General features: G+C 40.3%; 2 protein-coding genes across 2 annotated transcripts in view; one reads left to right on the forward strand and one right to left on the reverse strand.

The window, feature by feature from the left end:
* LOC124251512 (zinc finger protein 665-like) overlaps positions 1–15269 on the reverse strand; it is a 120302-nt gene that overhangs the window by 16240 nt on the left and 88793 nt on the right. The window lies entirely within an intron of this gene.
* LOC124251543 (vomeronasal type-1 receptor 4-like) lies at positions 8855–9760 on the forward strand. The gene has a single exon (XM_046684419.1). The coding sequence runs from the start codon at positions 8864–8866 to the stop codon at positions 9758–9760; it is 897 nt and encodes a 298-aa protein (XP_046540375.1). The 5' UTR covers positions 8855–8863.

Consider the following 15269-nt stretch of genomic DNA (forward strand, 5'->3'; position numbering starts at 1 on the left):
ATTAAAAAAGAAATAGGAAAAGGACCTGAATAGACATTTCACCAAAGAAGATTTATGAGTGGCTCATAAGCAAAAGAGAATATGCTCAATATCACTGGGCATTAGAAAAATGCAAATCAAAGCTATAACAAAATATCACACCTGCTAAAATACAAAAGAGTGAAAATATTGCTATGCAGGCTGTGGAGAAACTGGAGCCCTTATATAGTTCTGCTCAGAAAGTAAAATAGTACAGCAACTTTCCATTATAAAAATCTATATAATTAAGGGAAATGCAGTATTGCCTAGGAGATTATGTTACAAATACTGACTGAAAAATAATCTGAATAACCAATTTTAATGTACAGATTAAAAGGGATTAGAAGCCTCTAAATCCTAATAAGGTCTGATCAATTTTAAGCCAGATATTGTTCCAAAGTGATTTTTCTTCTAAGGAAGAAAAATAAGTTTGTTCAATTATTCTATTAGGTTATTAAAATAAATGAACAAAATGAAAAAAAAGAGAAAATTTTAACTTGAATCTCCATTAAATACATAATATAAAAATATACATATGACTTTAGTCATTCAGATTTAGCCAGTTAGTAATTAACATTAGCCAAATTCAGTTTATTCTGGTAATTTAAAAAAGATTCAATATTACAACATTGACTGACGTTATACATTAAAATAAGACTTAAATAGAAAAAAATATTTGAGCACTGCAGTAAATCCTTGAATAAGATATTTGATAAATCATGATAAATATGAAATTTTAAAAATTCTTTTTGTGAAATGGAGTAAAGGAAATCTAAAACGGAGTCAGGAGGCCTCATGGGGGAGCTCTCATTACCACTCCAGGTCAATTACATACCCCAACAGGAGACACTACCTTGCATTCCCAGCAGGAAAGTGCCTCTACTTTACCACCCAAGCAGGAGAAAGGAAGATTTCTCCTTGCCTGGAAACAAGCCCAGCCAATGGGAACTGTTGCACCTTAGCCAATGAGAAGGCATCACCGCCTTGAACTCTCACTTTTCTCCAATGGACTTTCCTTCAAAACACCACCTCCCAGGTAACATTCCTCTCCTGTGTTTGTTGGACTTGCCTATAGTTTTTGCTATAGCATGCTTGTCCTGAATTGCAATTCTCTGCTACTTCTAAATAAACCCATTTTGCTGGTAAAATAACTGGCTGTTTTATTTTTACGGTCAATATTTTTAAGCAAGAACGTTTCAGCAAGCATTATAACCAGCAGTAAACACTGGGAGCATTTCCATGAAAGTGAGGTTGAGACTAGGGGCCGGGTCAGGGCTCTAGCCATTCACCACCGCACAGGATGCCTGAGCCAGGACCCAGAGAAAAAGCAAGAGAAGGAAACAAGAAGAGAGAATCAAATAGCTGGAACTATTACTCACAGATGGCATGATTACAAACCTGAAAAAGCAGACCATTTATTTTAACTGTTAGGACTAACCAGAGAATTGAGGACGTAGGGCAAATCCTTAATATACTGACATCGATCTTTCTTCTTTAGTAGTGGTAATTAAAAAACAACACAAACAAACAAAAAGAGAAACAGCCTGCATCCCCATTAGCAAATAGACTGTGACCTCTTCTTACGAGGCATTTTCAGATTTGTGTGAAGAATCCATAAAACTTTACTGAAGGACATAAGAAAGACAGGATTAAAGACTGAACCACATCGTTATTGACGTTGAACAGACACCATAAGGGAGCAAATGAAGGTGTTGAATATTAGGTGATCTGGTTAAACTAGTTTTTGTTAGTATAAAAGATAGTCAATATCCTTACTATTACGGGTTGAATCTTGTCCCCTCCAGAGAAGACATGTGGAAGTCCTAACTCCCAGTAACTCAGAGTGTGATCATATCTGGAAATAGGGTCATTGTCGATGGAATTAGTTAAGATGAGGTTATGCTGGAGTAGAACGGACCTCTAATTCAATATGACTTGTGTCCTTATAGAAAGAACACCATATGAAAAGACAATCACAGAAAGAACACCTTGTGAGGACGGAGGATTGGAGTGATGCATCTAGAAGCCAATGCACCTAAGATTGCCAGCAGGGGCTGGCCCGGTGGCACAGCCCTTAAGTGTGCATGTTCCGCTTTGGCAGCCCGGGGTTTGCTGGTTCGGACCCCGGGTGCGGACATGGCACTGCTTGGCAAGCCATGCTGTGGTAGGCATCCCACGTATAAAGTAGAGGAAGATGGGCACGGATGTTAGCTCAGGGCCAGTCTTCCTCAGCAAAAAGATGAGGATTGGCAGTAGTTAGCCCAGGGCTAATCTTCCTCAAAAAAAAAAAAGATTGCGAGGAAACAACAGAAGCTACAAGAGGCAAGGCAGGATCCTCCCCTACAGGTTTCAGAGGGAAAGTGGCCCTGGCAACACCTTGATTTATTGGACTTCTAGCCTTCAACACTATGAGTCAATAAATTCCTGTGCTTTTAAGGCACCCAACTTGTAGCACTTTGTTATGACACCCCCAGGAAATGCAACCATGAAATAGTGTAAAGTTATTTACCAGACACTGAACAATACTTTCAACATATAATGACTACAAAAGCATTGAATCTCATCTGAACCTGACCCAATATATTTAAAAGGAAAAAGTAATTTGGAAATTGAAAAGTTAATAAATTTGGGATCAAATTTAAGTCAAATCTGAGGATACACGAATGGAATAAAGACGTCCCCTGCGTGGGAAGAACACTTTCCGGTGGGCCATTGGGACTGTAAACACACCACGACCAGCACCGTCATGGGATGAGCCTTGGGTTGGAAGAAGCACGAGGTTTCCTAGGACAGGAGCCTGTCACCCTGCCCAGTGGGGGACTCCCCGGGAGTAGTAACTGCGAAGGGGAGGCCAGGGGAGAGGCAGGTCCCGCCCCAGGAGAACGCGATGATGGGAGGCGCTGTCTCAGGACAGGGTGAGGTCTGCGGAATCCCAGGACCAGCAAGAGGGCAGCGACCCGGGCTGCACGTGGAGACGCGTCCCCCGATGCCAAGGGGCGGCCACCCGCCGGGGCGAAGGGCGCGAACCCACGTACCGAGGGAGGGCTTTACACGGCACAGGGATGGGTGAGGAGGGCCAGTGAGTGGTTTTCAGCAGGAAAACGACCAGGCAGGTGGTGTCCTCAAGGCCGGAAGGCAGAAAGGGAGCAGGGACGGGCCTTGGAGCCATTTTAACCGGTAACGGACGCGGATCCCAGGACTCGGAAGGTCTCACGGCGACACCAGGGCTCACCACAGTGAGAGGGACGAGAGCGTGCGGGGGTTTGAAAGTGCGCGGCGACCCCCAAACCCCAGCTGCGGGGACCTGCGGACTGAAGGGCCGCCAAGCTCAAGCTTGAACCAGAAATGAATCTCCCTCAGGAGAGCGTGACCTCTGCTCCTCTGGATCCGCTTCCGGGTCTGCCGGAAACTGCGCGGACGCCAGTGCTGGAAGGTGCAGGGGGCGGGGCCTGGGCGGGGCCTGGGCCGTGGCCCGGGCTCGGCAGGGAGCATCTTGCAATCCGAGAGAAGCGGGTGTAGCCGTGGGGTCTGGAAAGGGGCGGGGCCTGAGCCTACCCTCCGAACCCCAGGCGTTTCAAGATCTGCGCTACGGAGCTGGAACGTCTGGGTTTGGATCGGTTTTTATTTAGTTGGTGTGATGTGGAGCAGAATTGCTTCCTGCCTCTTTTAAGTAAATGTTGCAGACAATTTAAGGTAGAAGCTTAGGGTGATGTGGGACACTTACGTTGGAAGTTGAGGTGTTTTCCTCTAAATAAGCTGAAAACGGTTTAAGTCAAAAGCTGTTTTTGCTAGCGGGTGCGACACGTTTCCTGGGAACGAGAGAGACAAGCAGGGGCGCTGGGACCTGGGTGGGGATGGATGTAGGGCGGTGGTTTGATCCGGGAATATCTATAGCTTGGACAATTGGAATGGCTTATTTGATCAATCAAGGACTGGAGTTGGCTGTGAAGGGGATAGAAATTGCAGGGTGAAATGAAAAACTTTGCTTGTCCGGAATGTGCAATTTTATACCAACTTCCATCAGAACATAATTGCTATATCCATTCGCCATGGACCCGTAAGGCATAGACAAAACTCCGGGCTCAGGTTCAGGGTCGTTCGTGGGACAAGGACCTGGGCACGTGGGTGGAGGGGAATCTGATAATTTAGGCCACCAATCCATTGCTTTAAAACATTTTTTCTGACAATCTGGTGTGATATCGGCGTGTTAAATATCTTTAAAATAATTAACTCTATCCAAACAATGAAAAGAAAGCGTATTGTGTAAATTACGAAAGCATGAAAACAGATAGGGAGTATAATTCATATTAATACCGAAATGGCCCAAATTTTACATTTTCTTATAAAGCCACATCCTAATTCTTTTAAAACTTAAATATTCATAGGAACTCCACACAAAATATAACAAGATATATTCGAACTTGACAAGCACTGAAGTCCATAGGATTTTCCATATGGTCATCTAGGACAGTGCATCTCAAAAACCCTGATGTCAGCCACCTAGAGCAATTCCATCGGAATCTCTATTAATTTTTAAGCTCCTAGGTAGTTCTAAAGTGCTGTCACATTTGAGAAATAGCACTTAGGATGTCTTGAAGGAGATTCAGTCATGGACTGAGCTTGTCTGAAATTCACTTGAGTACAATCTTTGATCTGCAGGAAACCACAGGACGTTCCTCTCAGTCCAAGGTCATAGATGGTCTGTATAGAAATGTGACAGCCTGTTTTTTAACGGTTGCTTATGTCTACATCAGGAGCTGTAGGCTCCAAAGGGAAATTCAGAGAATAGAGAATTCTGAGTGCTGGGGTAGGAGAGCCCATCTTTCTGCCTCCATGTAAGAGGCCATCTACAGGGATTCCCTCCAATTGTGGAGTGGTTTAATATCAGTTACTGAGTGAGAGGCTATGAGGACAGAGGAAAGGGTAGTGTGTTTGGGGGACATTTTGAGACCTGGGTGGGCCTAGTTTCTCATGACTATGTTCTTCGTACCCAGGAGTGTCTTTTTTTGAATTCAATTAAATTTTTTTTGAGGAAGGTTGGTTCTGAGCTGTCATCTGTTGTCAGTTTTCCTCTTTTTGCTTGAAGAAGATTGTCGCTGAGCTCACGTCTGTGCCAGTCTTCCTCTATTTTATGTGGGACACTGCCATAGCATGGCTTGACTAGCAGTGCTAGGTCCACACCCAGGATCCGAACCTGTGAACCCTGGGCTACTGAAGCAGAGCACTCAAACTTAACCACTACGCCACCCGGCTGGCCCTTCTAAGGAGTGTCTTTTTAGGATTCCCAGAAGGGTATACTTCCAGCACAATGTTTAATAAATAGAATGGGCAATCTTGTGCTTATTGGTGTTGTTCTTGACTTTAGTAGGACTCTCTCTAGTGCTTCCCAATGAATAGGCGAAGACTTTGTTTCATCAGGTTATCAAAGATCCACAAATTCCTAATTTTTAAGTGTTTTCACTTAACATCAATGCATGTTGAATTCTGCCAAATAGAGGTCTTTACATTGATGAACATTGTCGCAGAATTTTTATCTTTATCTCTATAAATATGATGAACTACATCACTATGGTCACTCTTGAGTTCCAGGAATAAACTGCACTTGGTTATCATTTACTTTTTTTTAAGGTTGGCACCTGAGCTAACATCTGTTGCCAATCTTCTCTTCTTTTTTTTTTCTCCTTCTCCACAAAGGCCCCCAGTATATAGTTGTATATTCTAGTTGTGAGTGCCTCTGGTTGTGCTGTGTGGGATGCTGCCTCAGCGTGGCTTGATGAGCGGTGCCATGTCTGCGCCCAGGATCCGAGCCAGTGAGACCCTGGGCCTCCGAAGTGGAGCGAGCAAACTTCACCACTTGGCCACAGGGCCAGCCCCCGTTTACTGTTTTTTAATGGGCTGTTGCAATGCATTTGCTAGTATTCACTTTACATCTTTGCGTCTATAGACAGATGTAAAGTTTTTCTATTGTATTCTGTTTGGTACGATTTTGGAAGTTTTGGTATCTGTGTTCTATTTAATGTCCTAAAATTATTTGGAAGTTTTACTTCTTTTTCAATGCCCTTGAATTGGATAGTTAGCATGGGCTTATCCAATCTTTAAAGTAATGGTAGAATTTCTGTGTTAAGCCATCTAATATTGGTGATTTTATTTGTGCAGGACACTTTTATAAACTTCTCCTTTCCTTCTGTCAATATTGTTCTGTGTCGACTTCCTATCTCTACTGGGATCAATATTGGTAAAGTATATTTTCCTGGAAAATGTTCATACTTTTAAGGTTTTCTAATTATTTGTTTTGGGTTATACAAATTAACCCAATTATTTCAATGATCAATTATTGACATCATGTTCTTCCCATGACTATTACTAAAGTAAAAATCCTTCTGAGGAATTTTGTGAGTGATTCCATTTCTCTGCCCATAACATAAAATATGGGGCAGCTCAGGGGTCTGAAGAGAGATTTTGGGTAGAAGGACTTCTCAGGGAAGCAGATAGTTCAGCAAGGCCAACATGCTACACAGCCAGTCCCTCAAGTGTCAGCCCTCAGGCTTTCCTGCTCTCTCCTGTGAGACCCTGTCTGCCCCCAGGGATCATGGGAAAGAAAGAGCCTCTCCTAATCTCATCGGCCTCTTCATAAGAGTGTTCACTAGATACTTGTAATTGTTTCTGACAATTGGTAACTGGGACAAAGTTTTTCAAAAATATTCTCAGCTCCCCAAGGCTGCACTGTTATTGCTGCTATAGGTGAAAAGATAATTGCAGTTCTGAGGGGAGAGGTTACAGAATCACAACCCTGTACCTGAGGGTCTGTTTGCCTCCTTCTTATACACGCTTTGGCTGTTGTGATCATCACACTGAGCCCACAGTCCTGAGAGCAGGAAAGAACTTGGTGAATATTTTCTATTTCACTCTGAAAGGCAGAGTCTGTGAGGGAAGGAGGACTTGTCAGGAGACTGGGTAAGTGCTCATGTCTGGAAAAGCAATTCTTCTAGGGTAGAAACAGCTTCAGTGCCAAAGCCACACAGGAAGGAAGATAATTCTTGAGGCACGTGGAGACTGACCAGTGGCTCTAGACCCTATCTTAATCTTGGCTGCTCCTAATGTAATTTATTGCAATCTGTGTAGATTGTAGAGATTGATTTTTAATCTCTGCAACAATGAAATATATATAGATTCTGCAAGGAAATCTTCATTTAAAAAATCCTAGGGGCCAGCCTAGTGGTGTATTGGTTAAGTGTTTATGCTCTGCTTCAGTGGCTGGGGGTTCACAAGTTCGGATGAACCTATGCATCACTCATCAAGCCATGCTATGGCAGCATCCCATGTAAAAAATAGAAGATTGGCATAGATGTTAGCTCTGGACCAATCTTCCTCACCAAAAAAACCCCCACAAACCTATAGCATGGTGATTTGGAAATTATTTTGCTTATTATTCAATCTTCCCTGCAAGAAACAAGGAAACATTTCCAGGATTAGTAGATGTACTTCTAAAATAAATGTTTGCCTGTGATAATGGGTAAGATGGAGCTAATTGAATAATCTATTATATAGAATAGTAGCAGATATCGTTTTTTTTAACTTACTCTAGGTATGTAATATGTTTAATAGAACTACCCAAAAATGGATGCTTGTGTGTTGACAAAAGCCTCTTGTGTCTGTTGATTATGGTAAGACAATTTTCCATCTGGAAGTCAGAGAAGGAACGTTCAAGGAAAAGATAGCTTCATGACTTTAGATTTTTCAATAGTAGAAAAAAAAGTCAGGGGCTTCAGTGGTTTCCAATATTAAATTATTTTGTGGTATTTTCTCTGGTTTCAAAAAATAGTTGTAATGCCACTCTCAGGCTTACTTCTCATCTTCCTACTATTTAAACTCACTCAGTGAGGAAATTTCTATACCTCTGTATTCATCTTTGTATAACCAGCATATGTTTTAATGTCTTTAGCAATTCTGACATTATTACAGTAGAGTCTTATTTAATAATCCTTCACTAACAGGCGTGTAGTCATGTGCTGTATATTTTCAACAATTTAGGGTCTCATGTCCAATGTTTTTTCTTCTGTTCATGTTTCATGTCCCATTACTTAGCACGTAATTATTCAATTGTACACTTCCTCGTGGTGGGGAGGCAGAAGTCTCCTCTTTTTATTCCAACATGGAACCACCTGTGCATTCAATAACCTTCACTTTGTCTCAGATGGTTATTGTTTTAGGATTATGCTAAGATCAGGGCATCTATATTCTATCTGGATCTCTGAACATTTATAGGTGATATTTGCCTATGAAATAAGCAACCAGGCATAAGTGGTAAATTGCTACAAGCACAATTATAAAAGAAAGCACAATCTGTCTTTTTAGAAAATGAACAAAATATACACATGAAAATGCATTTGTGTGTGGAGTGTTAGAAAAACATAACTAAGTCTGAGGTTGTGCCAACAGAGCGATTAAGCTCATTGTCAGCTACTGAAGCTGCCCCTTATGAGAAAGAAGGTAAGCTAGTGGCAGATTTTAGAAACATCACTTAGCTTCTGTATGCCTAGGTCTCCTTGCCCGTAAAAGGGAAATTATATAACTCATATAGTTGTTGTAAAGTTATAAATAAAACATGAAGAACATCGTGTGCATAGATTTAGGTCTTAGCTAACAAGAAAATATTTAAAGCTAGCAAATCTCTTAGGGAAAGGAAAATATGTGTTAGTAAGAATTTATAAGTGGAAATTAATGGTCAGTGGAGAATATTGGATTTCACTTGCTAAGATAAGACAGCACTCATGTTTCTATGCAGGATCCTCTGACTATGAATGCATGTTCGTGGGGAAATGGCACATTTGCCACCAGGGATTTGATGATAGGAGTCGTGTTCTTATCACAGACTATATTTGGGATTTGGGGGAATTGCTCTCTTCATTATCGTTATATTTTCTTTTACTTCACTGGATGCAGAGCAAGGTCCACCGGCTTGATTCTCAAGCACCTAACTGTAGCCAACTCCTTAGTCATTGCCTTTAGAGGAGTCCCCCAGACAGTGGAAGCTTTTGGGTTGAAGATTTTCCTCAGTGATTTTGGATGCAAACTTGTTTTTTATGTTCTCAGACTGGGCAGAGGTGTGTCCCTTGGCACCACTTGCCTCTTGAGTGTCTTCCAGGCCATCACCATCAGTCCTTGGAACTCCAGGTTGGCAGAACTTAAAGTACAAGTTCTCAGGTGCACTGGTCCCTGCATTACCGTGTTCTGGATCCTGTACATGCTGGTAAATATCATTTTTCCTCTTTATGTGGCGGGTAAGTGGAATAACAAGACCATCACAAAGAAAAAAGATTTGGGATTCTGCTCTGGGATGTGGAATGACACGATCACGCAATCACTCCTTGCAGCAGTTTTAACCGCTCCTGATGTTGTGTGTTTGGGGCTCATGATCTGGGCCAGCATCTACATGGTTTTCACCTTGTACGGACATAAGCAGCGAGTCCAACACATTCACAGGAACGGCATCTCCCGCAGATCCTCCTCTGTGACTAGAGCCACCCAAAGCATCCTTGTTCTGGTGAGCACCTTTGTATCTTTTTACACCCTCTCCTCCATCTTTTCAATTGACTTGGCTCTTTCTGATCATCCTAGCTGGTGGCAGCTAAACATCACTGCTATGTTCGCCTTATGTTTCCCATCAGTCAGCCCCTTTCTTTTGAGTCATGAGTCCAAAGGACTCAGGATCTTCTCTGCCTCCTGCAGAAGGAATGCCTAATTCCATAAACTGTTTAGATAGCTGTAAATTTTATTTTCCTTGTTCTTTTTGCAATGTGCATACAATGAGTAACTCATTTCTTCCAGATGTTTAAGCACCAGAATGGGCATTCACAGAGAGTGTGAAAAATAGACGGAATCCATAATGTAGTAGGCACAGCAGGCACTAAACTAAATATTCTGTAAAATGCTTTTTGAATTTCCTTATTATTAAATGTTGCACTGGAGAAGCTTAGAGTCTAAGAATCCCTTAAAAATGGGGTATTTAATAAGTTGGAGATAATGGAAAGTTTATGAGTGTGTAGCTTTAAACCCAACAAATTAAAATTTACCTGGAATTAAAAGTGTGAGAAGAGTTTAGTAAAGTGGAAAAGAAGAGAAATCAATCAAGAACATGAGAAGGAAAAATGATTGCTCTGTGGCAAATGACCCTGGATAGAGCCGGAGACAAAATAATTTGTCACACACTGCGAGTTATTGAAGACCAGGTTGTGTGTCTTACCTCAGGTCTTGAAATAAAAAAACATATGTATATGTTTGGATATAGCTTTTTTTTTTGGTAGCGTATTTAAAAAATACTTTTAGGTAAAAAATGGGCAGAATGCCCTGGTAGGGGCAGTATGTGCACAGGAAGCAGGTCAGGAGGTTTTAATAGAAATTCAACTCCGAGCTGATGAATATGACAGTCAGAAAAAAAAGACTAGGTTTTTGGATTTTAGAAGGCAGAACCTTCTGGATTAAGCAATGCTACCAATTAGCCTGCTGGGAAGACAGAGGCTTCAGAGTGGACTCCATGTTCCCAACATGGGGTCATGGGTCTATGTGCAGGTGTGCACCATTGATAGAGGAGCTAAGGAGGAGGACTCTGGGGGTGAAGTCCACGGAGTTGTTTTGTTTGTGGAGGGGTGTTGCTCCTTTGAAATATCCAAGAGTATAAGACTTACAGAATCGAAACCTCAAATCGAGAATCCCATTCCTGGGAGAAGTCAGCACTGTCCACGACGACTCCACTGGGAGAGGAAAACTGGAAGCTTCTTGCTTTGGAGCTCTCCTGGACCCTGCCCTATGTGCCTCTTCCCTCGGCAGATTTTAATCTGTAGCTTTTCATTGTAATAAACCCTAACTATGAGTATAACAGTGTTCAGTGAGTTCTTTGAGTCCTTTTAGTTAATTATTAAATCTGATGGTGGTCTCGAGGGTTCCTGAATTCTGCAGTCACATTTAATATTAAGAATAAATAGTAGAAAAAAGAAACACTGATAGTGTAGAGATTTTAAAAACATCTTGAGACAAATATAATCAACCTTATACCAATAAATTAGAAAGTTAAAAATAAAAAGGTGATTTCTCTAAAATATCAAATATTAAACCTGAATTTAAAAGAATTGTAAAGGGGCTGGCCCTGTGGCAGAGTGGTTAAGTTTGCTTGCTCCACGTCTGAGACCCAGGGTTTCACTTGTTCAGATCCTGGGTGCGGACACAGCATCACTTATCAAGCCATGCTGAGGCGGTGTCCCACATGCCACAACCAGAAGGACCTACAACTAGAATATACAATTATGTACTGGGGGGCTTTGAGGAGAAGAAGAGGAAACAAACAAACAAAAGAGTTGTAAAGCAGGAAACCATAAATAGCATTTAAATACTGGAAACATTAACACAACTTTCTGGTTGCTTTTTAAATTCCTTTCTCCATATTTTCAAGGTTTGGGTAGGCATCTTTCAAATCTATTTTACAAAACAGAAAAGAAGAGAAATCTATTAGAAAGATTTTGTGACTATTATATCCTGATACCAAAAATTTTAAAATAAACCAAAATAATTTATTAATTTACATAAAAAATTCTTAATTAAAATATTAATTTTAATTATTATTATATTATATTATTATTATTTAATTAATTATTAGAAGGGTTTATTTCAGGAATACATGACATACCAATGAGAGGATCTACTAATGTGACCCAACAGATGAAACATTGGATGAGAAAACTGGTCACCGAGTAAATAGACTTTTGTCCTTGGAAGTTTTTTGATCAGTAAATTAACTTAGAAAACATACTCAATCAGAGAACATTTCATTTATTAACGATCACTACACATTACAATATAAGAGTAAATGAAAAAAATTTAATAGGTAACTAAATGTTTGTTGGATATTCAAAATTAGGTTTTATAATTATCTCAGTGAATCCTTTCATTTCCTTACATTTATGTCTTTTTGATCATGAGCTTCTATTTCCTAATCTGATAACATAGTGATTTTCTGACATGTTCCATTGTATTTCAGAGAATCTAAATAGGTAAGGCTCATTATTTGCTGTGAAGCTAGGGTTAAGAGGAAAACTGAAGGTCTGCAGCCAAGCCTTGAGATGCCAGCAGACCTGGTAGGCAGTGGGGCTGCTACTTCATGAAAGACACTGACCCAAACCCACCTAGCAAAGCTGTTCCCAGATTTTTCTCCATCAGAAATTGTTCGATAATAGAAGCTTGTGGTTTTAAGCTGCTCAATTTAAGTATAATTTGTTGTGTAATAAAATATAGCTCACGCAACCTATGAGCCATCAATTCCACTTTTCAGAACCACCCCGATAATACTCACACATGTTCAAAATCCAGAAAGTACAATGATCTTTGTAGAAGCGTTGCGCAGTCTAGACAACACAAAAACAAAACGTTTAAGTCTGAAATGAGAAAATATAGATAAACTGTGGTACATTCATACTTTTTAATGTTAGGAAATGTCTTCAAAAGTAGTCTTGATTAGTAAAAGCAATTGGTGGTATAATATTGCAATGTAATGTTTGTGTAAAATATTATCAAAAAGTAGCAGTGCACTGTATGTTATTACTCTATGTATTATCCTGCATCTGAAATGTGCGTAAGATGGTCTGGAAAGATATAGTTTGCACTGGTGATTGATTTATGCTGTACTAGGAAACTAGTATAGAACAAGGAATTATCAAGGAGAACCTGTTATCATCCATATTATTTTATGAAAATTTCCCTAATGTGTGCTGTGTATTTTATTAAACAATGTGAAAAAAAATTTGTTTTGGAACGTATTTCCTCATACTCTTAACTGTGATTCTCTCACTGGGTTATTTACTATAATTGATGGGGTGGGAAAACAAAGACTGTCAATTCCTACTTCTGGATTGTTGTGTTTTCTTCATTTCTGACATTATCTCACTAGAAGATTAAAATACACATCAATAAATAATGTAATTTTATCATGAAAAAATTGAGATGTTGATCATCTCAGGGGCATGAGCATCCTGAAAATCTCATCAGAAACTCAGAAGCAATTCCTGTCCCATGTTGATAACATTGACAACCATGGTATTCACAAACTTCCCTCCTGACAGCCCTACCTATGTGGTCACAACTGTGTACAGGGAAATTAGAGCACTAGCTCATTGTTAAATCAACATAATCATCCCCAGAAACGGATTCCTTCCACAAAATGCTACTGGTTTCCTTCACAGGAGAGGTCTCTGGGAATTTCTGTCCTTGCCAAATTTCTTCTGTCAGCCTGAAAGGCCAGGTAAATATTAGGACACTCAGGCTACTTGACAGTAATGGTCCAGGTGGCATCTTGAGGGAGGAAGGTCAGTTATTCTCAGAGAATGATGTGGACATAGGCTCCCTTACACACATTGCACTCCTTCTTAGAGGGACCACCTAGTCCTTTAGGCAACCTCACTGATTCTCGTGAAACCACTATCTCACACCCATTGTGTTTACCTATGGCTGCACTTTCTCCTGAAAAAGTTCTTTACTGAAACAAGCCGCTTTTCTAGTGAGTGCCTGGATACTCTGATTTTTTCTCATAATAATATTCATAAAAATAAATTGAGAATTCATACTAAAATGCACTCTCATCTTTTTCACCCCTCACCTGTTATAAGATCTAACTCCCAGCCATGAAAACAGAGACTCAGTGAGATGGTGGATGGATGTCATGCAAGTGGCATCTGTTTGCTTTTATCAGGAGAAGAAGTCTGAACACTTTTTTTTTTAATTTAAAATTTTTTTTTAAATTTGTGAAAATAGCTTCTTGGTATGAGGAGATGATAAACAATGTAAATAGAAATAAATCAGTGTTTGGGGGCCAGCCTCCAATTCCGTGGCCCACTGTTTTCAGGTTCGGATCCCAGGGGTGGACCTGCTCCACTCATCAGCCATGCTGTGGAGGCATCCCACATACAAAGTAGAGGAAGATTGGCATAGATGTTAGCTCAGGGCTAATCTTCCTCACACTCACACAGACAAAGAAATAAATCAGTGTTTTGAAGGATGAACTGGAATGCCAAAGAACAGAAGTTCTGCATTGTATACGAAGATGGGGCTGTGACAGTTGTTTCCGTGGATGCTAAGGTGTTGATTGCACACACAACTAAGATCAAGATTTAGCAGACTTTCGTATCTTTAGAGATTTAAGTTCATTATCCCATATGAGCATTCTGACAGAATGAAATTTCTGCTACCTGTAAAGTTGTGATCTGGCCAGCTCAGACTCCAGCCAATATCACCTTTAGAATTTCCACAAAAAAAGAGATATTAACTCAGGTATTTCAAATTAAAAATCTAAAGAGGATAAATGATGCTACCGAATATGTGAAAATCTAGTTTTACTATTTTTATTGTTCTATAAAAGAATAAATATCCCTATCAAATGTCTCTGGAAATACTGCAAAATTAATTTTTCATTATTTAAAAATCAAACCCACAGGGCTATCCCAGTGGCGTAGGGGTTAAGTTCACATGCTCCACATTGGCAGCCCAGTGTTCACGGGTTTGGATCCCGGGTGTAGACCTACATACCGCTCATCAAGCCATGCTGCAGTGGCATCCCACATACAAAATAGAGGAAGGTTGGCACAGACGTTAGCTCAGCAACAATCTTCTTCAAGCAAAAAGAGGAGGATTGGCAATGGATGTTAGCTCAGGGCCGATCTTCCTCATCAAAAAAAAAAAAATCAAATCCAAGTATCTCCAAATGATGATACCTTTTGTGGCCTCAACAGCCAAACTGAACACAAAACATATGGAAATAGAAAACAAAAGCTTAGATTAAAATATTTTACAATTTTCAAGTTAAAATTATTCTTCCACATAAGTCTCAGAAGAAAGATAAAGAAAAATTGAATACAGTGAAAACATATATTTAGAAATTAATTACTGAAGCAAACACAGGATAATATCCAGTGCCTAGAACTGAGTCCAGGGCTACATTTCTGCTTCTTAGGTGACTGGGCAATACAAATAGAATTATGTTCTGATGAGAGTCAGTAGGAAATTGAGCATTCTGCACAAGCAGAGTTTTGCATTCCGCATTTTACTCTTTGTCACCTACACAGACAAATGCAGTCCCTCCTCTTGGATAAATAAACTGTTCTAATTGGGGGAGACTCTAATGTTCTCAGATCCAATTGTTGCCTCATATTGGTCCTTCCCTGAGGTTCCTGAGCCCCCAGCACCTGGATGGCTGGCAGTCTCTTGCAGGC

The sequence above is a fragment of the Equus quagga genome, chromosome 13, assembly GCF_021613505.1.
Source record: "Equus quagga isolate Etosha38 chromosome 13, UCLA_HA_Equagga_1.0, whole genome shotgun sequence".
Taxonomy (NCBI): domain Eukaryota; kingdom Metazoa; phylum Chordata; class Mammalia; order Perissodactyla; family Equidae; genus Equus; species Equus quagga.